This window comes from Bubalus bubalis, chromosome 20 (genome assembly GCF_019923935.1).
Source record: "Bubalus bubalis isolate 160015118507 breed Murrah chromosome 20, NDDB_SH_1, whole genome shotgun sequence".
In the NCBI taxonomy this organism is placed as follows: domain Eukaryota; kingdom Metazoa; phylum Chordata; class Mammalia; order Artiodactyla; family Bovidae; genus Bubalus; species Bubalus bubalis.
The window spans coordinates 47,846,759-47,873,034 of NC_059176.1; the positions used below are offsets into that span (position 1 = coordinate 47,846,759).

At 41.7% G+C, this 26,276-nt stretch overlaps 1 protein-coding gene across 1 annotated transcript in view; it reads left to right on the forward strand.

Moving 5' to 3' along the window:
* Positions 1-11,074: 11,074 nt before the first annotated feature.
* IQGAP1 (IQ motif containing GTPase activating protein 1) overlaps positions 11,075-26,276 on the forward strand; it is a 107,096-nt gene continuing 91,894 nt past the window's right edge. The window contains exons 1-2 of the mRNA XM_006058277.3: positions 11,075-11,235; positions 13,238-13,337. Coding sequence (XP_006058339.1) covers positions 11,181-11,235; positions 13,238-13,337 — 155 coding nt within the window. The 5' untranslated portion in view covers positions 11,075-11,180. The remainder of the gene's footprint in view (positions 11,236-13,237; positions 13,338-26,276) is intronic.

Sequence of the window (26,276 nt, forward strand, 5' to 3'; positions counted from 1 at the left end):
CTCTGTCTCTCTAGATATATTGATAAGGAGATACTGATATACATCGCTAAGCAAAAATGTATACTACTGGTTTGTATAAACTTGTTTATGCTGTATATAAATGAGTAGCAAGGTTAAGAATTCTGTACCCCACCCCTCCAATACTATGTTTGTGAGGTTTTCCATGTTGAACTTAATTAATTTCCTTACTTTAATATTTAATATATAATCATACCACAATTCACCTGTTTTCCTGACGATAGCTATTAGGTTATTTATGGTTTTTGCTGTCACAGGTATTTCTGCCTATTTTGGGTACATATTCTTGTGTATTTTGCAATATGTAGGAGTTTCTGTGGGTATACACACCTGGAAGTGAAATCCTGAGGTCACAGGGTGAGCGCATCTTTACTGGATGTTGCCAAATTATTCTCCAAAGTGACTGTACTAATTTCTGCCATCACCACCAGGGTGTAAATATTACCTTTACTATTTTTTTTTGTTGGCCCTGAGTTTTAGAGACTTTTGAATTTTTCAAGTCTGATAGGTGTGAAATAACATCTCATTGTGGTTTTAATATGCACTTTCCTGATTAGTCTTGAAGTTGAACAACTTCTATGAATTTATTAGCTGTTCAGTGAATTCTGTGTTCATAAAATATCTATTCTTTAAATTCCCTTTAAAACACTCCCTCTCCAGGAAATATTTCCACATCTCCTCCATCAAGCAGGTGGAATCTCCGTAACCCTATTGTATGTCTTGGGTTTCACTCACTTTTTTATTTTACCTTGTACTCTGTTTTGTGTACCTGTCTAAAGGGCAGAGCCTATGTTTAACTCAATTTTATGACCTCACTAGTACCTAGTACAACATTTCATAAATCTTTATTGAATCAAATCATTCCTTCCCTGCTTATAAAATCTTAGTTGCCTGTTGTCTACAGGAGAGAGTTGAATCTCCTTAGTGGCGCATGTAAGACCCTTACATGGGCTCTGAAAGCAACTTTCCTTCCTGACTCTCCTCTTCTGCCCCAGATTCTGGATTATTCATCCACAATGAGGTCCCAGTACTCAAATGTCTGGCTTCTCTCCTTGCAGTCAGGATGCCACGTTGATCCCATCTGTTCTAGCTGCACATCAGATTACTTAACAGAAAAATTTAGGGATCCTGAAGTTAGCAGCTTGCTTTTACTGATGAGCAGGAGTTTTGCCCTGAATCTGGCATTTGTGTACTATGTGTATATACATTTCTTTATCCAGGTGATTTAGGCTCAACTGAAGAAAACTCAAAGCACTTAACTTTATCACCTTAGCCTAGAGTCTAAGCCTGGAAACAGCCTGCCCTACCTCTTCAGAGTCAGAGGCATATCACAAACAGAATATATGAATACATGCCCAATCCACATCGTATCTCCCCAACTGATTCAATTTAATTCAGCAAATACTTATTATACACCTATGACATCCAGGCCCAGTCCAAGGTGCTAGGGATATAGATATAGACACAACAGTTCTCTCAAGGAGCACATAGGTAGTTGAAGGAGACCAACATACAGACACACATTTTCAATACAAAGAAGAATATGGGAGCCACAGAAGGGCTGTCTATTTTTTTTTTATTTTATTTGTTTATTTGACTGCACTGGGTCTTAGTTGTCCCACATGGTATCTCTTTTTTTGACCGTGCTGGGTCTTCACTACTTCATGTGGATTTTCTCTAGTTGTGGCAAATGGCGGGGTGGGGGCGGGGTGGGGGCGCTACTCCTTAGGTGCAGTGTGTGGGCTTCTCATTGCGGTGGCTTCTCCTGTTGTGGACCACGGGCCCTAGAGTGCACGGTCTCAGTAGTTGTGGTGCATGGGCTTAGTTGCCCCCAGCATGTGGAATTTTCCTGGAGCAGGGATTGAACCTGTGTCCCCTGCATTGGTGGGCTGATTCTTTACCACTGAGCCACCAGGGAAGTCTGAAAGGGTTATGTTGAAAGTCAAGGAAGACTCCTTGGAGGAAGTGTCACTTAGAGCAATTGATATATGAATAAGTAGATGACTACAAGGCATGGTCTTGAAATTAAACTCTTTAAGCTTCCTGTATGAATTCTGCCGAGCTTCCCTAGTGACTCAGTGGTAAAGTCTTAACCACTGGACTGCTGGGGAAGTCCCTCCTCATCCTTAAATTGGAGAATTCTTCTATAGTTGACCCTTGAACAACTCATGGGGCTTACCTGGTGGCTCAGCTGGTAAAAAAACTCACCTGTCAATGCAGGAGATATAAGACACATGGGTTTGATCCCTGGGTCAGGAAGATCCCCTAGAGAAAAAATGGCAACTTGCTTCAGTATTCTTGCTTGGAGAATTTCATGGACAGAGGAGCCTGGTGGGCTACAGTTCATGGGGTAGAAAGGAGTCCGACACAACTGAGTGAGCATACACACACACACACACACACACACATATTCACAGTTCCTCAGCATCTGAAGATCCCATCAACCACCAACCATGTAGTCTTGTAGTATTTACTGTTGAAAAATACTTGCATCTTAGTGAATCTGTGCAGTTTAAACCCATGCTGTTCAAGGATCAATTGTAGTTCTTGCCTCATAGGCCTGTTGCAAAGATCAAAAAGATAGTGCCCAAAACATTTAGAAGTGGACCCGGAGGACATTCATCACAAGTTAGCTATTGTTACTAGTAATGCACTGTTATCCTTGTAGATGTTTAAGAAGCTTGCCATGAGGGAAACCAGCTCATGCAGGCTTGTCTCAGTATCCAGTCCCATGAGGGAGTCGGGAGTTCTTTGCCCCATTTACCTCTCTTCTCTCCATAGTTTGGTCTGGCTACCCCCTGAACAGATGGATCCTAATATGTCTCTTGATAGTCTTTGTATTGTCCTTTGTCTATAGCCTGGAGACTGCAGTAATGCCTTGTGGCTTATTTTAAGCCCAGCCAGGAAGTCAGTGTTCCAACTCCTTGCTGGGCTGACTTCCTGGCTTTCCTAATGCAATTTCTGAGCCTGTCGTGGTCAGCTGTCCCTAGACCAGGACATGGATGTTCAGAAATGTTTGCTGAAAGGTTTCCAGAGGCAATTAGGCATGCACAAGAATTGAATGAACACCTTCTCATTGACATGCTGTCTATTATCTATGAGCTGGTGTTGAATGGTGATTTGTCAGAGATTTTAGAATCACAAAGACTTAGGCTTGATTCCTCATCCTGATTCTTATGACCTTCAGCAAAATACCTAACCTCTTTGTGCCTGTTTCTCAGTTATAAAAATGAGAATAATTATATCTTTTTCATAGGGTTATTGTGAGAATTAAATGAGACAGTAAAGCACCTAGCGTGTTTTGGAACATGGTAAATAGTTGGTGAGTGAAGTGAAAGTGTTAGTCTCTCAGTTGTGTCTGACTCTGACCCCACGGACTATAGCCTGCCAGTCTCCTCTGTCCTTGGAATTCTCCAGGCAGAATACTAGAGTGGGTAGCTGTTCCCTTCTTCAGGGCATCTTCCCCATCCAGGGATCGAACCCAGACCTCCCACATTGCAGGCAGATTCTTTTAAACAGATAGTTAAAAAATTTTTGCTCTTTTCCGAAAAAACCGTGAGGTTGAAGATGTGTCAAAAGTCAAAATACCTGGCAGGAGATATGCCCAGACACAAGGTCTGGAATATGTAAATACGCGAAGTGCAAGGCAAACTAGGTTTTCTTCCAGTGAAAAAGTAAACTTCAGGTTTAATGAAGATGAAAACTGACTTTTAATAGAGACCCACTTCATGGTATTCTGTAATTTGCTCTGTTGACCCCTTTGTTCTACTCTAGTCTTAGCTTACTTACCCAAGTTGTTCAGTCTATAGGAAGACAGAGAAATGAAATCAGAGATTGCATAGATCAAATGGAATACTCACTTTTATTATTGGTTACAGCTGCTCAAAAGACTCATTATGGAGATTATCTTGTAAGAGAGGAACAGGGTGCCCAACTAGCTCATAGTTCTTTTAATGCAAAATTTTACCATCAGTATATTTGGCAATACAACTTGTGAACCACTTTATTCCCCTTGCCATACACTCAAGTGTCCTAGGGCATATGTATTAGTTTTCTATTGAATTCTGAGCAAGCTTGACTGGATTTTTTGCTCAAGACTTATAAGACCAAAGTAAGAAAGTTCACTGGACTGGGCTCTTACTTTGAGCATCTGGGGAAGAATCTATTCCCAAGCTCATTTAAGTTGTTGACAGAATCAAAATTCTTGAGTTTATAGATCTGAAGTCCCTGTTTCCTTTGCTGACTGTTAGTCTGAGGTCACTCTCAGGACCTCAAGGCTTTTTTCAGGTCCTTTCCAAGTGGTCCCAACCATCTTTAAAACTGGCAATGGCCCATCAGATCCTTTCTGTGCTTTGAATCTCTTTGACTTCTGTTACCAGCTAAAGAAACTCTATTTTTAAAGAGCTCATGTGATTACCTGGATAATCTCCCTACCTTAAGATCAACTGATTAGTAACCCTTCATTACGTCAGCAAGAGCCCTTCAAAACAGTACCTAGATTAGTGTTTGAATGGGTAACCAAGGGCAGAATCTTGGGCATTGATCTTAGAATTCTATGGCCCCCTGAAAAGCTATATATCAAATTCCTGAACCTTTGACCTTTAAGAGTATTGAAAAGCTATAGCCTCAGATTTTCCAGCCTCTTGTAAAAGAAGCAATATACATCAAAGCCCTATATGTATTCATACAGGAAAACAAACCGAAGCAGTCAAAAGTGTTGTTATCTAACCTAAGGAATCCATCCTTCTGGAAATTTTCTATATGAACTATGTAAAAAGCAAATCTTAAAATTCCAACTGTAAGTATGCTGCATTTGTTGACAGTTCACATTGAGTTTATTCACCCAAATTTCTGTCTTAGAGAAGTTAATGATCTGCCTGGGAAGATCAACAGATAAATAACTAATTGTGATCTATGAGTTAAGTGCTATAATAGAGCTATGTAAAAGTACACACTTCTTGGAACTGCAGACATTTTTTTACAATTTAAGAATTATTTTGATTAAACATTAAGAAGAAAATAAAGTCAGATTTCCTTCATCACAGCATATTATATAGGATATAGTGTCAAATGATAAAAGTATTATTTAAAATAATATACTCATTAATATAAAATAAAATAGAAATAAATTTAAATTAAATTTAAAGAAAAAAGAAAAAAAAAGCCTCTATTATGCCTATATATACATACATTATACCTATACATATAGAACATTTGGGAAAAAGTTCACACATTCTATTTGAATTAGTTCTTTTGAATCATGAAGTTTGTCTGATAAGTGAATGATGACTGAAGAAGGGGCCTACTCCAATTCAATGCATTATTTCTATCACAGTTTGGAATATCTCGAAGACCATCCATTTCATTCAAGAGATTTTTGCAGAAATAAAATTTCTGGTAGCAAAGGCTATCCATAGAACTAATATTTAGTTCTCAACTTATATTTTTGAAGAAGAGGAATTAGTTTTTCAATATCTAGGGCCTTGTACTTCATTCACTGGAATTGAAGACAGTTTTGATTGTCTTCCAACAGCTTTTTGGGACATTGAGAATATCTTATCAAATGTACATGATTTAAAAAACTTGATTGACAATAGAGTATATTTATCACTGGGATTTAGGCTTCCCTAGTGGCTCAGACAGTACAGCATCTTCCCGCAATGCAGGAGACCTGGGTTTGATCCCTGGGTCGGGAAGATCCTCTGGAGAAGGAAATGGCAACCCACTCCAGTACCCTTGCCTGGAAAATCCCACGGACAGAGAAGCCTGGTAGGCTACAGTCCATGGGGTTGCAAAGAGTCGGACACGATTGAGTGACTTCACTTTTCACTTTATCACCAGGATTACTTAGTAACTCTTCTCTAAATCAAAGTTAGAGTCAAACTTTTTGTGAAAAGTCTAACTTTATTTGAATCCACTTAGCCATTCCTAAGTCAACAACTGTGGCTCAGATGCCTGCAATGCAGGAGACCCGGGTTCCATCCCTGGTTTGGGAAGATCCCCTGGAGAAGGGAATGGTTATCTACTTCAGTATTCTTGCCTGGTGAATTCCACGGACAGAGGAGTCTGACAGACACGACAGGTTACAAAGAGTCAGACATGACTGAGCGACTTTCACTTTCACTTTAGTCATTCAGCAAGCATGAATCTGTCATCAGTTCCAGCTCTGAAAGTTCTCTGTCCTTTTCTGAGAAATTAGCTAAGTTAACACATCGGCAATAACAATTATGGTACTTTCCCATTGACTTCTCTACCTGGCAGCTGGCTAGTTTCTTTTATACTGATTGTAAGGCTATCTGATTTCAGAAGTATTAAAATGTGAAAAAAATTGGGACTTCTTTTTTTTTTTAAGACATGCAGTTTCTAAGTGCTATGGGAAATAAACGAGGAAGTGATTAATTTTGCTTGGGGAAGAGGTGACATTTGAGTTGAGTCTGGGAAGTTGAGCAGGAGTTTCCCAGGCAGATAAGAGGCTAAAAGCTATCTGAGGCCAAGAGAAATCTCTATTATGGTGTTTATCTGAATCTATTCTGTTAATATTGCTCCACTCCCATGAGTCTGTAAATATCTTGAGGTCATGAACCAATTCTGTCTCCAAAACAGCCCATTAGCTCATTTTTTTTGGTACATTTAATTATTGTTTACTTATTCTTTTCATATTTACTAATTTTATTCATATATATACTTATTGAAAAAATAATATTATGAGTAGCTTGTTGTAGAACTCTTGGTAAGTACAGAGAGGCAAATAAATCCTGCACAAATTTGCTGTAATTCCCCATTTGGAGAAACCACTGTTACTGTATTGCTTCAGGCCTTTTTAAAAAATTCATATGTACATCTATATCTACCTATACTTTTAAAGCAAAAGTGGTATGTTTATTAGTTCATAATGTTATTTTTACTTAACCATCATATTAAAAATATTGATCACTATTTGCCTACCCATTAAAGGAAATAATGTCAACTCATAGTTTTCTACTCTTAATTGACTTGATCTCATGACCTCAGCTGATTGAACTAAAGGCTTGGTATCTGATCCAAGGACAGCCCAGCTCTAGGTGATCAGAGACATGCTCATGGGGTGAAAAGATGAGCTGGGCCAATCAGATGTCCCTGGATCATAGAATTGGGCAACAGACATCCTCAGTGGAACTGATGGTGTAAGGATGCCATGGCCTTGCATCACATAGAGGCTAGAGTTGTGAGGGAGCAGAAAAAATTAGAATGGAGGAAGCTGGTTGTCAGAGAGAAGAGGGTAGAACAGACCTGTGGCAAAAACCGAGACGCCCAGGGGGACAGAGCCATGCCATCAGGCTTCTGTTAGTCCTATTTTTTTTTTGCTCTAGTGTTCTAGTCTATACATGTTTATTATAAATACTTCCCTTTCAGTCTTCTTTCCTCTAAAGATAACAAAGTGGGTTTTTTGAGTTCCCTGGTGGTCCAGTGGTTAGGACTCAGTGCTTCCATGGCAAGGAGCATGGATTCAATCCCTTGGCGGTGGGGGGGGAGGGTACTAAAATCCCAGGTGACATGAGGCAAGGCCAAAAACAAGAAACAAAGGAAAAAAACAATGGGCATTTATTTCTTCAAGTCTGACCAGAACCATAAATCATTACTTATGGCTATATAGCATTCCATTGTGTGGAGCTGCCATTACTGAGCAAAAACCAAGCAAACAAAACAACCTAGTGATGGGCATTTAAGACATTTCCAATAAGCATCTTCATCATCAAATTTTTTCATGTTAAAAAATAACTTCGCTACAATATATTCCAAGAAGTGAAATTCCTTGTTTGAAGGATGGCTGTGTAACCACAAAGTTGGACTTCAGAAATATTGTATCAGTGTACAGCCCAATCAGCAGTGCATGAGGAAGGCTGCTTTTTCACCCTCTTGCCAATAGGATCAATTAGGTACTGATGAACCTATTTGCAGGGCGGGAACAGAGAGGCAGACAGACGTGTGGACACAGCAGAGGAAGAAGATGGTGGGACGAATTGAGAGAGTGGCATTGAAACATATAACCACGTGTAAAATAGATAGCTAGTGGGAAGTTGTATAACACAGGGAACTCAACCTGGTGCTATGTGACAACTTAGAGGGGTGCGACAGGATAAGAGGTGGGATGGAGGTTCAAGGGGGAGGGGACATATGTATACTTACAGCTGGTTCACCTTGTTTTATGGCAGAAACCAACACAACACTGTAAAGCAATTATCCTCCAATTAATATAAATTAAAAAAAAGGAAAACGTTGGTACTCTGATGTCAGTTATGACCATAATGTGCATTTCTCTGAACTTGTTTTCATTGAGCAGGCATGTGGATTCTGTCATTAAACAGACCTGAACTTGAGGTCCAGTTCTGCCTGTTGCTGTGTGGCTTCAGTTGAAATATTTAGTTCTCCATTTTCTCATCTTTAAACTGTTGAGATAATATTTCTTTGTTAGGATTATTATAAGGTTCAGATGAGAAAATAAATATAAAATACAAAGTCCAGTAAAGCCTCAGTATATTTCATTTATTATACTTAAGAAGAATGACAATTTGTGACAATTAGATAAAGCTATTTTAGATATTTGACACTCAGTGAGATATGAGCTTAAATATTTAATACCTGTTGGAACTGTATGGTTCAAAACTTCCCTGGTGGTCCAGTGATTGAGACTTCTTCCAATGCAGAGGGTGTAGGATCCATCCCTAATGGGGGAGCTAAGATCCTGTATGGCTCGGGGCAAAAAAAAAAAAAAAGCCAAACATAAAACAGAAGTAATACTGTAACAAATTTAATAAAGACTTTAAAAATAGTCCACATCAAAAACATCTTTTAAAAAAGTAATTTTGTTTTGAAAAGCTTGAAAGAGAACTAATTTCTGAATTTGTAACAAATTAAACCTTTGGCCATTTTTTTTTTTAATGGAGGTGTTCTATACTTAGAGGTTATCAAGTATCTCACTTTAATGTTTTAAAGGAAGAATGGGTAAAATGAAAGTTGCTACAGCAAAAAGCCTGGAGTCAGGTTGTAAAGTGGCTTATTTGGCATGCTAAGGAACTTGAGCCATATCCTGAAGAAAGTATTAGGACAAGACCATAATAAGGAAGAATACAACCGCATTTGTAGTTTAGAAAGAATAAGCAAGTCACTGCAGGGACTTGGCTGGCAGAGTGGAGAACAGAGATGATGTAATCACAGTGGAGACAGAGACAAAAGCAAGACACTTCAGAAATAATACCAACTGCACATAAGACATGAGGCAAGGAGCCTGGTGTGTCCTAACTGTGAACTGAGCACTGCTAATAGCGGTTATTCCCTGAAGTTTGGATCTGCTAGGGCTGGAAAAACTGGACTGTAGTAGATTTCCCAGTGATCACTGGGATCTTCTGTGAAACTTAGATGTAATATTGTGAACCCTTTTCAAATATGAGTTTTCAACATCCTGAGCAATTTCGTTCTGTGTTTTTGCAAATATAATTCCTATCTGTCTGGAAAGGTAGTTTAATACCGAGGAGTTATATACTGGATCGTTATAAGAGAAGAAAAAACTATTGTGATTTTATTTTGTGGATTGTGTCCTCAGATTTCAGAACTAAATTGTAATGTGTATTTAAACTAAAGCATACCTGTGTTCAGAGCATGAGTTCTCTTAATGGAAGGTCACAACAGCTACCAGAGCTTGTGATAGTGTCCAGAGCTGCTGGCTGGATTTCAAGCAGGAGCCCCACTGTGGACTAGATTTTTTTTTTTTTTATACTTTTTTTTTTTCTTTATACTAGATTTATCTTTTAAATCAGGCACCCAAATAGTTAATATTTTCAATAAGTCTTCCAAAAAGAGAGGTTGAGTCCTTGGGACTGGATTTTTAAATTATATTTCATAAATCCAGATAATCTTAATCTTAGAGTTATCCTATATCAGACTTTTTGTCAATTAACAGTGCCTAATCCTGCCAATGTAGGAGATGCCTCCTAGGATCCTGGGTGGGGAAGATCCCCTGGAGGAGGAAATGGAAACTCACTCCAGTATTTTTGCCTGGAGAATTCCATGGACAGAGGAACCTGGTAGGCTACAGTCCATAGGGTCACAAAGAGTCGGACAAGACTGAGCCTACACAATAGGGATTATAACAGGAGCAGGGTCAGGGTTCAACCCGTTAAAGTGTCTGCGGGATTCATAGGTTAAAATGTCCATTACACAGCCAAAAATACTGAACTGGGGCTTCTAAGAAGTCTGGTCTGAGATACATATTTACGACTCTTCAGCAATTTAAGGTGAACGTGCATAAAGTTATTCAGAAAAAAGTGGGCAAGGAAAAAAACGGAAGAGGGCTGAGGACAGAATTCCGTTGCATACCAATATTTTAAGGGCAGGCCACAAGTTGAAAGGAGAGGAGGCACTCCTAAAAAGGTAAAGAGTCCCCTAAAAGGAAGAACTTGCAAAAAACAGTGGCAATGAATCTAGAGGGAAGGAAATCTGGACAAACACAACTCTCCAGCTTTAGCATGCACTTCTCAGATACTGGAGGGGTTAAGCAGTTCAACTCCGGCGACAGCTGGCGAATCTGGGAGAAGACCTGATGAAATCTGGGAGACTTGTCTCGACTGCCAGTATGTGCGGCCCCTTAGGGCAGTTTGGGTCCTGCATGTGTCCACAGGAACACACTGGGCCACTTCAAAGAAGGCCTTCCTTGAGCCCTTTGGTGCAGAAGAGTTTGGTTAGGCGGGAAGGGGAACGGAAGATGCCCACGTTTTTTGTGTCAGGCTACAGACACTGGCGGCATTTTGATAAGTGGCGCGGATCGGGCGGCGGCTGGAGAGGGCAAAGATCCAGGGCCGGGGCGGGTCTTCTCCGTCCAGAAGAGCTGCCTGCGAGAAGGGTTGGTGGGCAGGCTCCGCCTTCTTCCTTCCGCCTCCAGAGGGCTTTTTGGGTGCAGGGAGGGGCCGGGGGCGGAGCCGGGAGGCACAGGCCCCGCCTCCTTCCGCCCTCTCCGGTCGGCGCGGCAGGGCGGGGACGCTGGGGCGGGGCCCACGGGTGGGGCCGGCGGCGCAGGGCGGAGCCTCGGGGACCTGGGCAGCCCGCGCACTGTGCAGTAGCTGCCGCCGCCGCCGCCCGCGCCTCCAAGGTCTCGCCGCTTCCTGAGCAGAGACCAGGGCTTGGCCGCCATGTCCTCCACGGACGAGGTTGACGGACTGGGCGTGGCTCGGCCGCACTATGGCTGTGAGTGTGGGCTCCGCGGCGCGGGGGTCCCGGGGCGGGCTCGCCGTCTCCCCGGCGCCGTTTTCCCTGGGGGCTGGCCAGGCGGGTGGGGCAGGGCGGCTGTGGGCCGTGCGGACCCGGAAGAGCCGGTGTGACGGGGTGGCGGGTGGCGAGGCCCCCAGCCCGCGCCCCCTCGGTGTCCGAGGCGGCGGGGAGGACCCCAGCCGCCCCCACGCCTGGTCCCGGACGCTGCGGCCGGAGGGCCCCACCCAGCGCCTCCCGCCGCCCAGCTCGACCGAGATTGGGGAGACGGCCTAGGGTGAGGTGGCAGGAGGACGGTGCAGGGCGTGTCCCGGGAACCGGAGCCCCGAGACGCGGGCTCTGCTCGGGCTTCGCGGGAAGGCGCTGCCTGAGGGCTGCCTGCGGGTACATCCAGGGTCCAGACCTGCCCGGCCCCGGGCTAGCTGAGAGGTGCGGCCCTGGGCAAGTCACTTCAGCTTTCTCGGCCTTAGTTCCCTCGACAGGATTTCAAAAGTGAAGACACAAAAAAGAAAAAAAGAAACATATCTCTGACTTCCTCATTTTCCGAATCTCATTTTTTGTCCCTGTCCTGGGACATCACTGAACTGCAGGTGAAATAGTTACCGCTGGCCAAAGGAGGGCCTTTTGGAGTCTTGAGGTTTCCGATTTTATTTGATATTCTGAGAATAGTGTTTTAGGCTAATTTCACTCGACAGTTCTGTGCGAGGTATTATGTCAAATTTGTGACATTAAAGCTGAGTAAGACCAGACCCTGCTTTCAAAGAACGTTTTAATTAGGGAGGCAGACAGGTGTAACTATCTAATGATAATAAGGAGGGATAGAGATAAAGGTGTCATGTGAACCAACAAGGCTTAAAAGGTAATGTGTATGAAGAGGAGGGGTTTGGGGAAGGCAGTAGGAACACAGATAGGACATTTGAACAGAGCCTTGCAGGATGCTGTGCAGTTTGACAGGGCAGGGTGGGGCAAGACATGAGGGTGAAGCGGAAGAGTGTGAACCAAGTTATGGAAGAGAAGAGCGCTCTGTGTGTGGGCTCCTGAGTTGTGTGGAGTACACGGTAGTGTGGGGGGAAGAGTTACCAAAAGTAGTTGTGGCTAAATTGGGAAAGGCATTGAATGCCAACCCCAGCACTTAGGCATTTTTTTCTGTTTCCTGGATGCCCATAAAGGAAGCAGGTTGCTTTGAAGTTAATCTTAGGGGCTTTTGAGACAGACCACCTGGGTTTGACTATAGGCTCCATCATTTATTAGCCTTGGGGCAAAGATCAGCCAACCTCAGTTTCCTCATTTGTAAATCATTTGATAATCACAGGATTGTTGTGGGGCTTTCATGGGAGAATGCATGTAAAATGCACAGTACAATTACTGCCACTTAGGTCTCAGTGACTGCTGGCTTTAGTGATTAATAAAAAAGTGAAAAAGCACAAAGTGCTCTGGATTGAGAGTCTGGCAGATAGATCAGCACAAATTTGGACCAAAATCTCAAGTCATATAGTACATATAGTACATGTTCATAATATTGGGGGCTTCCCAAGTTGCTCATCAGTTAAGAATCCACCTGCCAATGTAGGAGACATGGATTCGATCCCTGGGTCAGGAAGATCCCCTGGAGAAGGAAATGGCAACCCACTTCAGTATTACTGCGTGGAGAATCCCATGGACAGAGGAGGCTGGCGGGCTACAGTCCCTGAGGTTGAAAGAGGGGCAAGAGGGACAACTTAGCAACTGAACAACTGTACAATATGTTATTGTATTTAAAAGTACAATAGCGTAATACTGTACTTTTAAATAGATACTAAGATGAATGTATAACAGTTGAAAAATGGTTCCTATCTAAGGAAAGTCATTATAGTACACCTGGCTATCCACACATTACCCTAACTCTCCAGGTGACCAGCAGGAATTTGATGCTGTGGCATTCTTTCATCGCTCAGGAAGGGTTACAGATTCTTGCACTTACATTCTTCCTTTCATGTTTTAGCTGTCCTGGATAATGAGAGACTTACTGCAGAGGAGATGGATGAGAGGAGACGTCAGAATGTGGCCTACGAATACCTTTGTCATTTGGAAGAAGCAAAGAGGTAAAGATTGGCTGGAGAGAAGATTAGGAGAAAGGAGCTGATACTGTGTGAACAAAGATAAAGATCTTGTTGAGTATGTTGTAGGTGTGACTGGGAGGCAGGTCGTTTGAAGGAATAAGTAAGTATAGCTAGGATATTTTTTTCACAGGAGCAAGTAGCCTTGATGGTAGTTTTATCATGAAACAGTCTGATGTGCACTTTTGTTCAGTCTCTAAGTCATGCCATTGGGCACTTATGTATTCTGAACATTTTCCAGGTTTGTGTTGTTCAGTTTTATGGTGCATGTTTTGGGCACTACCAGCTATATGGGAGAAAAGCATTTTTAAGGTTTCAAGTTTTGGGCCTTAATGTTTCACTGGTTCTTTACTGATTTTGCTTTATATGTGAATTGGGTCCATTTTCCCCTCTGTAGTGCTCTGGGTGTAGCTCCATCCATTTGGCAATATTCAAAGACTGTTTACCAAAGGCAGTGTCATGTGCATTATTGGTGAAGTTAATGTACAACTGCTGTTTTCCATTTTCAGATGCTCCAAGACCTTGTGGTCTTAGAGTGTCGATTTACTATCAGTGGTTCATTTCTTTTGTTCTGGTGCTTGTTTTTGGGTTTTTTTTGCAAGATTGCAGGTAGATAGATGTAATTACAGATCATGTATCCTATAAGTGAGCTTTGGTGGAAAAGGCCAGCAAGGGAAAATGAGAGGTTTTGTGGTTAAAGTCCAATGAAAATCCAGGATGTTTCGAAGGGTGCTAATAAACAAGAGTTTTTTGTCTTGTTTTGTCTTTTTAATTTTGAAAATCTTAAAACACTACAGGAAAGTCCAGAGAACAATACACCAGACATCATGTATTCCAAAACTAGCAAATGTCAGTCCTTCACATTTTTCCCTTTGTCTAAAAAGGCACAGTTGGAGTCCCCTTTGTGTTCCTCCCTGGTCCCATTCTCTTCCTTTCTATTCCTGGGGTTACCTCTAATATGCATTTGATGCATCCTCTTGAATCTGGGCTTCTTTTCTGAGCTTAAAGCCCTTGCATGAGACTGGGGAGGGGGAGAGGGGATTAGTGATGATTTAGGTGGAGAGAATGGTAATAACACTTATTTTTCTAAATGGAAGGTTAAATGGAAGGAGGTGAATATGTTATTAGGAAGGGGTATGTTTCTCATGCAGAGTTTGTAAGGAACAAAAAAAAAACATTAAGTCCTCTGTTACCCAAATTATGGACTAGATCTAGTTTTGGAAGGTAAAGAATTTAAAAGCTGTAGCTGATATGAAAGACCACCTTGTGCTCTGTGAAGACTTGGTTGGTGTCTTTGTTGAGGTGACCTGTGGGTGAGACAAGGGCCCCAACCTATCTTCCTTCCCCTGTCTAGGACATTTCTGCTTTTAATATTGGATTTGCACAGTAAAATTCCCTTTTTAAAAAAGAGTATTTTAGTTAACATTCCCTTGCGACCACTAATCCAGTTCTATTATTATTTTTTAATCTGGCCATGCTTGTGGTTTGTGTGATCTTGGTTCCCTGATGAGGGATCAAAATTGCACCCTTGGCAGTGAAAGCTTGGAGTCCTAACCACTGAACTGCCCAGGGAAGTCCTCAGTTCAGCTTATCTAGTTCAGCCATCTCATTTCAGTAAGGAAACTGAGGTCTGAATGTCCATGGTCATGTGTAGTTTTCTTTATTGAAGAACAGTTTCCATCATTTTAAATGGTGGTTTCTAACCAGCTGTGTACATTAGAATTGTCAGGGGGGCTTAAAAAATGTGGCTCTTTGAACTTTACCACAGAGATTCTGGTTCAGTAGATCTGGGCTAAAAGGTCCAGATACCTATATATTTTAAAAACTCCTGATGGTTCTGATTGGGCTTCCCAGGTGACTCAGTGGTAAAGAACCCAACTGCCAATGCAGGAGACGCAGGTTCAATCCCTGGCTCAGGAAGATCCCTCTGGAGAAGGAAATGGCAACGCACTCCAGTATTCTTGCCTGGAGAATCCCATGGACGGAGGAGACTGGCTGGCTACAGTCCATGTGATCGCAAAGAGTTGAACATGACCTAGTGACTAAACAACAACAGCAAAATGGTTATCATGGTCCCCCCTAGTAGAGAAATGAGATCGAAAATCACATTTTAGAATTCTCCCTTACACTAGATTATGATAGCCTGACTAGGATGGTGTTCTTTATCACATTTCCTTCTTCAAGTGCTGCATTAGGAAGGCATGTCATTTCCCTCTACTTCAGAGCATGTTCTTTTCTGGCAGGTGTTTGTTTTTTTTTTTCATTTTCCTAGGATAAAAAAGGATCCCATTTCCTTTAAAATCCATCCAGGGGCCATGATCCCCTGGGACGTTTTTCAGTTGGGTGCTTCTGCATACTTAGGGAGTGACTAAGGCGGTGAGACATTTGAGACAGTCTTGATTTTTTCATGCTTTTGGCTATAGGGGAAAGCATAATAGTGGCTTTTTATCCTTGTACACTCTGCGCTTTGGCCCCACATCGAGGAAATGTGCCTGGTTTAATTTATGGAGGCAGTTACAGAAGATCTGGATGCAGTAGCTTTTGTTGTTTGTTTAAAGCTTTGATTAGATTATCAACTTCAGAAGCACCTCTTTAGACTACACCTAGAGAGGGCTAGGACAAGAAGCCTGGGGATGTCGTACTGAGAAAAGGAGACTGGGATACCTCCTGGCCACCCGTCGAGGCTGCTGCCACCCCTGGAGTGTCCGAGGTGTACCGCAGACAGATCACATGCTCTTGCTTATTAGCTGCGGCTTCAGCCGCCAGTCGTGTCTCCTACCCTGGTGAGCTGGGGTGTATGTACCTTGTGTGCTGCCCAGGCTCCTCTGGCACGAGTCCTTTTTGCCTCTGGATTGGCCCCATCCTGTTTCCTTCATAACCTCTACCCCTCCCAGTTTGGAGGAGTCCCAAGGTCTGGAATTTACACCCACTCCAAGGCCAGGAAGAAAGATCAGAGAGATCCAGGGGAGAAAAGTTCCCCCTCTTTAGTTCTGTTTATAATACTGCTCTCCTCCCACTAATAGCCCCACCTTATAGCACAGTGGCCCCATTGTGTATCCCAGGGCGCTGTGCTTTCTCCTGTACCTGCCACAGCTCTGTTGTGGGAAGAGAGGAGAGTGTGTGGAGGGAGAGAGCATATAAACAGGGAGTGCAGGCAGGGAGTGTGAGTGAGTGTGTGTGTAGAGAATAAGTGAGAGCGTGTTGTGAGTTTAACCTGAAAGGGTAAGTGGGAAAATTTAGGAGTGATTCTCCTTTAAAAGTGTACATTCTGGGAGTGGTTGGGAAATAGAAAGTACAGAGATTCTGCTTTACTCTAGTTTCAATACAGAAATTAAGTTCCTGTTCTAATGCAGTGTCATCAAGTTTTATGCTGAGGGCTACAGAGTAGACCAAGGGCTTTTTATTAAGTGAGACTTCTTACATTCTGTATTTATGCTTAAATATGGGCTCATTTTTATCTTATTGCCTATTCTGATTGGGCTTTACATTTGTTTTGGCTAAGCAGCAGCTGTACAGTAGAGATGAAGAGCATTTTTCACTCAGTTGAAGGAGGTGAGGTTTAAATATATGAGATATGGTAAGTGTTCAGTAGTAGAAAGATCAGAAGGTTCAGGTGAAAAGAACTGAGAAGGGAATGTAACAGTCTGCAGGGCAGGAGAAGGAGTGAGTAGGACTAAAAATGGGAGGAGATCCAGTTAGGTTTAAGGTCACAGGAAGAAGGTTTATTCCAGCATTTCCACAAGTTTGACAGTTTAGGACTCCTTCTTTCAGATGCTTGCCCATACGCCCTTCTGAGCCTGTCATGGGTCTCCTTCCTCTTGCTCAAGTCAGGGAGCAGAGCAACTCCTCCCCTCCCCCCACCGCCACCCGTTCCCCCAAATCGGGGAAAGTGAAGGCTGTGGCTGGTTGGAGACTGTCAAAAACCATGTGATGTTAACAAGAGTGTAACACTAAATAGAAGCACTTTACCTTCTGTAATTTAGGGGCGTTGAAAAAGTATCTTGCAAAGAAATTGGTACTTGAGAACAAATTCTCTTTTGTACGTATGTATGCCTTTGTTTCTGGCATTGAATATTTTCCAGATCTCCTTTCCTGTAAGTGGGGTCAGAATTCCAGTTACATCTAGATGTATCTAGGCTGGTACACTGCCATCATGAAAAGAGAAATTAAAGATGTTTAACTAGAAGCTTGCCCACCAGCTTGGAGAATTCCCTTAGGTAGGCATATCACTTAGAGATTGGGGAGGGTCATTTTTAGATTGACCCAAGCTCTCCTTTCACAGATGAGAAAACAAATTTAATTGTTTGATGAGGCCCAGTGTGACTAAGGGGCCACAATAAATGTAGCTTTGTAGTGGTACTTTCGAAGTACAAGCTGGATGCATTCATGTGTTTATGATTATCAAGGAGAAGTATGGGGCGGGATCCATAGATGAAAGTCTCATTTTTTCTGAAATTTACCTAGTGCAACTGCCTTGGAAAGACTCCATGGTAAGAAGTGGGTTGCTGTTTAAAAGTGATAAAACTGATTCAAACTATGAGTGTTTTTTCTTATTATTACAGTGTTACAAATTGGCAGATATGTTCCCAGCTTGGCCACATAAACCTCGCCTACAGTGTAGCTGAGCCATTTAGTAAATTTACAATGTGAAAAATATAGACAGTAATCTGGTATAAATTAGGCAGTCTACTAGTTATTAGCTGCTGTGATTACTAAGAAAAGTCATATGACCATAGTCTCATAATACTTATAATTAAGTAAAACAAATTTTAAAAGCCTGAATAAAACATCTTTGAAAATCTTGACTGTTGAAATACTCAAAGTGTAAAGAATGAGGACTTTCAGTTTTGGCAGGTGTGAGTCTAATTCTGGTCTTGCAAGTTTCTTAACCTTAGGGGGAAGAGCCCAAGTTTGTACTTTGCAGAATGATGTGCACTTTAGGGAGCTGAGGTGAGTGTTAAGTGCCTGGCACTGTGTCTGAAGTACAGTAGACACTCAATAAACGTATTCTTTATCCTGGTCCTTGGGGAAAGCAGATTTAATATGAAGACGAAGAGGCATTCATAAACTTTTCTGGGGAATTTTCTGGGTACTTTCAAGATTCTCTAGGTTGGGAGCTCTAGTTTTTTCGCTTCATTCTTAAGCTGTTGTCTGAAAGAACAAGAGGATACCTCTAGGTATTGGAGGGTGTGAGAAGACTTTTCCTTTTTACATAATGCTTTTCCATGTACTTAAAATGCTTTTTGAAGGCAATGGCAACCCACTCCAGTACTCTTGCCTGGAAAATTCCATGAACGGAGGAGCCTGGTAGGCTGCAGTCCATGGGGTCACTAAGAGTCGGATACAACTGAGCGACTTCACTTTCACTTTTCACTTTCATGCATTGGAGAGGGAAATGGCAACCCACTCCAGTGTTCTTGCCTGGAGAATCCCAGGGACGGGGGAGCCTGGTGGGCTGCTGCCTATGGGGTCGCACAGAGTTGGACACTACTGAAGCGACTTAGCAGCAGCAGCAGCAGCAAAATGCTTTTTACAATGATCATGAATTTTATAATGAAAAAGGAATGGATTAAGAAAAAGGAAAAACTGGGAATTCCCTGGTGGTCCAGTGGTTAGGACTCTGCACTTTTACTGAGGAGGGCCCAGGTTCAATCTCTTGATTGAAAAAAGAAGAAAGAAAAAGGAAAAAGTGTCCAAGTATATAATTTTTAGGTAGTGGTAATCACAAATTTTGGGCTTCCTTGGTGGCTCAGACAGTAAAGAAATTTAGAATTTGTAATTGTCATCTTAATTATGATTTTCATTGGGTACACGATGTCTGTAGTTTATTTAGATTTATTCCAAAGTTATATTGCCTTGATTTCTGAAAAGATTAAATGTTTTCCCATATGTTTGTTTACTGTTTATTTTATTATGCAAATTATCAATGGCAAAATAGACAATGGCGTTTGTCTGTTTTCTTGAGTTATATTGTTGATTTTTAGAAGCTTTCTTATGGGTATCAGCCTGTTGTATTGCTATATTTTCTCTTGATTTTCCATTTTATTTTTTCACTGTATGGAATTTTTAAATTTTATGTAGTTTAAGTGTTAATCTTTTTGCAATTTCTTGTATCTAGTTTAATTTCTGTAAGGCTTTGCTAAAATCTGAAGTTTTCTGTTAGCTTTTCTATGATTTAGTGATTTAATTTTTTTAAGCATCTGAGTCTTTAAATTTCCTGTTTCTAAATCATTCTGATATTATTTAAAAATAATCTTTCTACTATGTATTAGGGATTGATATCTACTATGTCAGATATTGAATTACATATAGTTCTCTTTCTAGGCTTATTATTCTGTTATGGTGAACTGTATTTCATTTTTCTTAGAGAAATGTATAACTTCATTTTTTGTATTTGTTATTTAGAAACAACATTTGAAGCTAGCTTGATTTTTAGCTCTAAGACAAGTAAAATTTTAAAAATACTTTTTCACAATTTGAAACTTGTAAAGTTCTTGTTTCTTACAAAGTGTCCTCATGTTACATATTACAGTTGATACCAGCTTAGTAATTTTGCCTATAAATGTGGAAACTCTCCTCGATTTATATCTTCATATCTTTTTTGTTTATTTTTGCACTTGGAAATTGTTATACCTTTAATAATTGGTTCTAATTTAGTAGTCTTTCTTAGGGGTGCCTGCTGGTAGGTTAGATATCTCAATGTCTTGTGGCTGATCTTGTTTGTTTAAATTTTCTGTTTCACTAACTTGGTTTTCTGCCATCTTGATTTTTCCTCTTTGAGTCTGTTAATGGTGGTTGTTTTGTCCTGTTGCAGTGTTCATTTTGGCCTATTAACTTCTTTTCCCTCTCTACTGTTGTTAATAGGTCAAAAGGTCTCTGATTTGGCTACAAAATCCTTCTTTCCACCTGAAAAGGATCCTGTATATATCACTAAATAGTGTGATTTAGGATCCTTTTCAGGTGGAAAAAAGGAGTTTGTAACCAAGAGAGTTGGTTACTTTACCAGTTCCCCTTATTTTCAGTAAGTGTTGGAGTGGATCTGACCACAGGAAATTGGTGTTAACAGGTTTGTCCGCCAGTCAAGGTTAGGAAAGTCTGGTTGGGCTAAGTCTTGGTCCATTAGTTTGACCTCATCTGATATATTTCTTCTGGCCTTAGATGTCAAAGCAGCAATTGTTCATATGTCTTGATGTTCCCAATTTAAGAAATAGTAAAAATATACTTGAAGGCCGAAGTTGGCATGTTCTAGGAATGTGATTTTCTGGCTTTGCATGATACTCTGTCTCTAATTTCTGCATGATTCCTTCTGTTTCACAGTTTAGCAGTTTGGGGATACCTGATGGTAGAAGGACCTGTTTCGAACATTTTTAAACCATGCGGTATTTGATGGTTGCATGGCTGTTTCTATCTGGGGCTGCTAAGTAAACCCTTTCACAGGAAGTATTTGTGTAAGAAAGTGCTGGTAGGCAAAGTGAGACCATCCGGAAGTGATTCATGCGACTGGGGTTGTTTGTTTAAGTTGGGACTTGGTTGCCTAGAGACTGTATCTGAGCAAGCTGAGTGAAGTGCCACATGAATGCAGAGGTCCTATTGCCTACCTGATCGAAAAAGGACCCTGCCATTTGCTTTTTCTTCTGAAAGACCTTCTCATAATCTCATTGATCCCTGTACTTTGACTATGTGTGAATCAAAAAATCTTAAACATATAAATGAAAAAATCTGGTTAAAGGGTTTATTTGAAGGGAAATCTACTTGCTTAAATCTGAATGTTTAAAATTTTTTTCTTTTAATTGTGTGATAGGAAGAATTAATTTTTTTCAGTGTTTTATTATAGAAACTTTAATACTTCAGATACCCTTACATCAGCTAAGAGGTAGCAAAACAACCCCCACACCCCCTAGCCAAAAACCAACCCTGCAGTTTGCATGGACAGCATGATATGCAACAGTCCTGTTTGCCCTGAGGTCAGTTTCTCCCCACCTGCCTCCTCCTCCTCATCATTATCAGTACCATTTATTGAGCACTTAATCATGTACTGGGTACTATGCTAAGCACTTCATATGTGTTGTCTAATTAGCTGTGCTTGAAGTGAGGTGCTTATTCTTATCTACATTTAACAGAAAAGAAAGCAAAGCACAGAGAGCTTGACTCACCATCTCTTTAAGTGATAGATCCAGATTCCAGGCTTGGCGAGGACTCCAAAGCCTTTGCTCTTCCCTGGTCCAGTCTCTCACTTCCGTACCATTTGTGCTTCAAAATCTAATGCCAGCAACAGTAGTTACCAGTAATTAAGCAGAATGATGGTGTGTTGTGTGTTCAGATGCTAAGTCGTCTCCAGTTCTCTGCGACCCCATGGACTACAGCATGCCAGGCTCCCCTGTCTTTCACTATCTCCCAGAGTTTGCTCAAATTCATGTCCATGGAGTCAGTGATGCCATCTAACCATCTCATCTTCTGCCACCCTCTTTTCCTTTTGCCTTCAATCTTCCCCAGCATCAGGATCTTTTCCAGTGAGTTGACTCTCTGCATCAGGTGGCCAAAGTATTGGAGCTTCAGCATCAGTCCTTTCAATGAATGTTCAGGGTTGATTTCCTTTAGGATTGATTGGTTTGATCTCCTTGCATACAACATTACAGTGAGATAGGCATGTTTTTATTTTAAAAAGGGACAAAAATAAGTTGGTATCACATATTTCAAGGTCACGTAACTGTCTGTGGGACTCAAGCCCGCTTCTGTGTGGCACTGTCGCTGCCGCTGTCAGCCTCTACTGAAGGGGCCGTGTTTAGGTCCACAGTTCCGTCAGCTGGTTCCCAGGCACTAAACAGCTGGCTTGGCGTCAGGTGGGTGAGGGAATGTGAGCTGTTTCTTGCTTCTCACTGCAGAGTCTCTCTTACCTGCTTCATATAGGTGGTCTCTGTATTTGTCTCATGTATTCTTGCATCTAACAAATTGTCGGACTCTGCCTAATATACTTTTTCTTATTCACTGCAAAGCTAAAGATAGTGATAGGCATACATGAGTAACTGCTGGCTGTTGATTGAGGAGAAATGTGTGCCTGCATGCTTATAAGGAATGCAGTGAACATTAAGTTAAGTGATTTTTTACAGGGGTCTAGAAACATAACTTGGGACTTCCCTGGAGGCTCAGTGGTGAAGAGTATCTGCCTGCCAATTCAGGAGACTCAAGTTTGATCCATGAGTGAGGAAAATGCCCTGGAGGAGGAAATGGCAACCCACTCTAGTATTCTTGCCTGGAGAATCCATGGACAGAGGAGCCTGGTGGGCTGCCGTCCATGGGGTTGCAAAGAGTCAGACACCACTGAGTGACTATAAACAACAACAATAACAACAACAAAGAGACATAACTGGTCTGTGATAAATTTGCGTCTGTTTAACTTTTTTGACCTAACGCCTACTCACTAAGATGGCCTCCCGGGATTGGAAATGGACACAGTAGAGGTCCCATGGTTACATACAGCAACTCTGGGGAGACTAGAGAGGGGGCCTGGTTAATTTTCTTCTTCCTAACCTGGCACGTCTTCTCAGTTCAGCTCAGAAAGGCTTTCCCTCCTTCCCAGTTACTTATTTTTTCAATAGTGACCTCATGCAGACAGGAGTGGCATTGGAAATTGCCTTGGACAGTTTGGCAAGAATTGTATTTTTTGGTGTTGTGGGTGGAGGAAAGGCCTGTCTCCAGGCCTCTATTTCTTCCTTACTCCGAATACCTTCCTGTTGACTCACTGGAAATCCTAATGAGAAGCAGAAGGAGCGTCAGAGAGGTGGCTGCCAGCCCAGGGCTTGGCTTCTGTCAGGCTAGAAGTCTGGGGACTCAGACGACTCTGGCTTTAAGAAAAATTGTGAGGCTTTTGCAGTAGAAGGAAATACTATTGTTGTGATAGGTGTTTATCCATAAGGTAGAAAGCATCAGCCTTTTACTAGGGATCATTAATCAGCAACATAAAAAACTAAGATTATTTCCTTGAAATGGCATAATTAGTGTTTCTAAAATTGAAGCAGAGGAACTCAAGTATAAAAAGAGGGAATGGTGCACGTTTAGAAAACCTGAAAGGAAAAAAACCCTATGATCATTAAAAATAGGAAAATGGTATAAAAATAAAATTTAAGGGAATTCCCTGGTGGTCCAGTGCTTGGGACTTCATGCTTTCACTACCAGGAGCGAGGGTCCAGTCCCTGGTGGGACAGCTAAGATCTGGTAAGCGAATGAAGCAGCCAAAAAAAAAAAAGAAAAATTGAAAAAAATCTCATGGTGTAGCAGATCATTTTATTACAAATAACATACATCTCAGATAAAGTTTAAAACAGCTAAAAGGAGACAAAAGTTACTTATCTCTTACATGGCTATCACAGCACAATGTTTTCCTGCCCCGAAGACTTATCACTATGTTGTTTCTTTGGACAGTGCTTCTTAGTCACTGCTAATTTGACGAGCTTGTGCTAGACAGTGGCTTGACTTTGGGGGTTTTCCTTTAAAAACTCAAGAATACCCACAAAGGTGTTGGCAAATTTGATCTTTAACTTTTTAAAATTAAACTTTTATTATTAATCATTTAAAAAACGGGTAATATAGAGACATGATACTTAATTCAGAAGCCCTGCTAGGATATTCAGTAAAGAAAAAAAAGTCTGCCTGCCTAGTCTTGTTTCCCAGGCACCCGGATCTTCTCTGTATGTGCAAATCTCTTTTGTTTCCTTGTGTAGAAGTGATAACACTATACTTTCTTCTTTGCATCTTAACATATTCTTCGTGAATACATTATACTGCTTCATTTTTTTCCCCCTTGACAGTTGCATGGTTTTTCAGGCTATGGATTTAACCTGTCAGTGGGCGTATCCCTCCCAGCTTTTACTCTTATCAGTAGTGGTGTAGTTAGCAGCTTTGTATGGCTGCCATCTTGCGCTTATGAGTGTTGTAGGATGAGTTTCTAAAAGTGGAATGTCTTTATTTTTGGTTTTGTTTTAGATTGCTTTATTGCCAAACAAGTTGCTAAAGATTGATGAGAACAAATCATTTGATTTTCAAGGAACCTTGAATTTTAAATATTGGAATAAGGAATTGTGGACTCATACCTCTCCATGGATATTAAAAAGAAAAAAATCCAAACCAAGAATTTACAAAGATGAATTTATAATCATCCCTATTCCAGTTTATCTTCTTTCTCAACCTCACTTGCCAGCTCTACTAGACATTCAGTTAGGCAAACCTAGAAATTACATTTTTTTTTCCTGTCACCTTTCAGGTCTAATTGATGCAGTTTTTTAGTGTTGTTTTAATACGTACATGTGCAGACATGAGTGCACACACACCCACACACCATCTATTTCTGTCATCGCACCCCATCCTCACTGCCACTTCCCATATTTAAGCTACTCTCATTGCCTAACTGATTTACAAAGATAATCCTTCCTTTGGTCTCCTGTCTCCTGGGCTTTACTGATGGCTCAACAGTAAAGAATCTGCCTGCAGTGCAGGACATGCGGGTTTGATCCCTGGGTTGGGAAGATCCCCTGGAGGAGGAAATGGCAGCCCACTCCAGTATTAATGCCTGGAGAATTCCATGGACAGAGGAGCCTGGAGGGCCGTAGTGCATGGTGTCGCAAAGAGTCGGACACGATGAGCATGCACATATCCACTTTTGATCTCTTGCAAGTGATTCTTTATTTTTAAAGACAATGATCTGCTGCTGCTGCTAAGTCGCTTCACTCATGTCCAACTCTGTGCGACCCCATAGACGGCAGCCCACCAGGCTCCTCCGTCCCTGGGATTCTCCAGGCAAGAACACTGGAGTGGGTTGCCATTTCCTTCTCCAATGCATGAAAGTGAAAAGTGAAAATGAAGTCTCTCAGTTGTATCTGACTCTTAGCGACCCCATGGACTGCAGCCTACCAGGCTCCTCCTTCCATGGGATTTTCCAGGCAAGAGTACTGGAGTGGGGTGCCATTGCCTTCTCCAAGACAATGATCATTTACAGGCAAATAACCCCCCTCCCCCAGCCCAATGCTATCCCATGCTATTTAATTTCCTCTTTCCTTCATTAACAGTTGCTTAAGATAGGAAACAATACACCTGCAAGATGCTGATGGAGTTTGACTCTAGGCCCAAATCTATGATCTAAACCAAATTAGTTTGTTTTTTTGTTTTTAGTCACTAAGCCGTGTCTCTTTTGTGACCCCTTGGACTGTAGCCCGCCAGGCTCTTCTGTCCATGGAATTTCTCAGGCAAGAATACTGGAGTGGGTTGCCATTTCCTCATCCAGGGGATCTTCCTGACCTAGGGATCGAACTTGAGGCTCCTTCTTGGGAGGTAGATTCTTTACCACTTAGCCACCAGGGAAGCCCCAACACATTAGTTGAAGTACTGCATTAGTTATATTATATACTAAAAGTAGAATTTCTAAGTCAGTGGGAATATCCACATTTTGTTGTTGTTCAGTTGCTCAGTCGTGTCTGACTCTGTGACCCCATGGACTACAGCATGCCAGGCTTCCCTGTCTTTCACCATCTCCCAGAGTTTTCCCAAACTCATGTCCATTGAGTCGGTGATGCCATCCAACCATCTTATCCTCTGTCATCCCCTTCTCCTCCTGCCTTCAGTCTTTTCCAACATCAGGGTCTTTTTCAGTGAATCAGCTCTTGGAATTAGGTGGCCACAGTATTGGAGCTTCAGCTTCAGCATCAGTCCTTTCAATGAATATTCAGGGTTGATTTCCTTTAGGTTTGACTGGTTGGATCTCCTTGCAGTCCAAGGGACTCTCAAGAGTCTTCTCCAACACCACAGTTTGAAAGCATTAATTCTTTGGTGCTCAGCCTTCTTTATGGTCCAGCTAACACGCTGGGAGGGACTGGGGGCAAGAGGAGAAGGGGGCGACAGAGATGAGATGGCTGGATGGCATCACTGACTCGATGG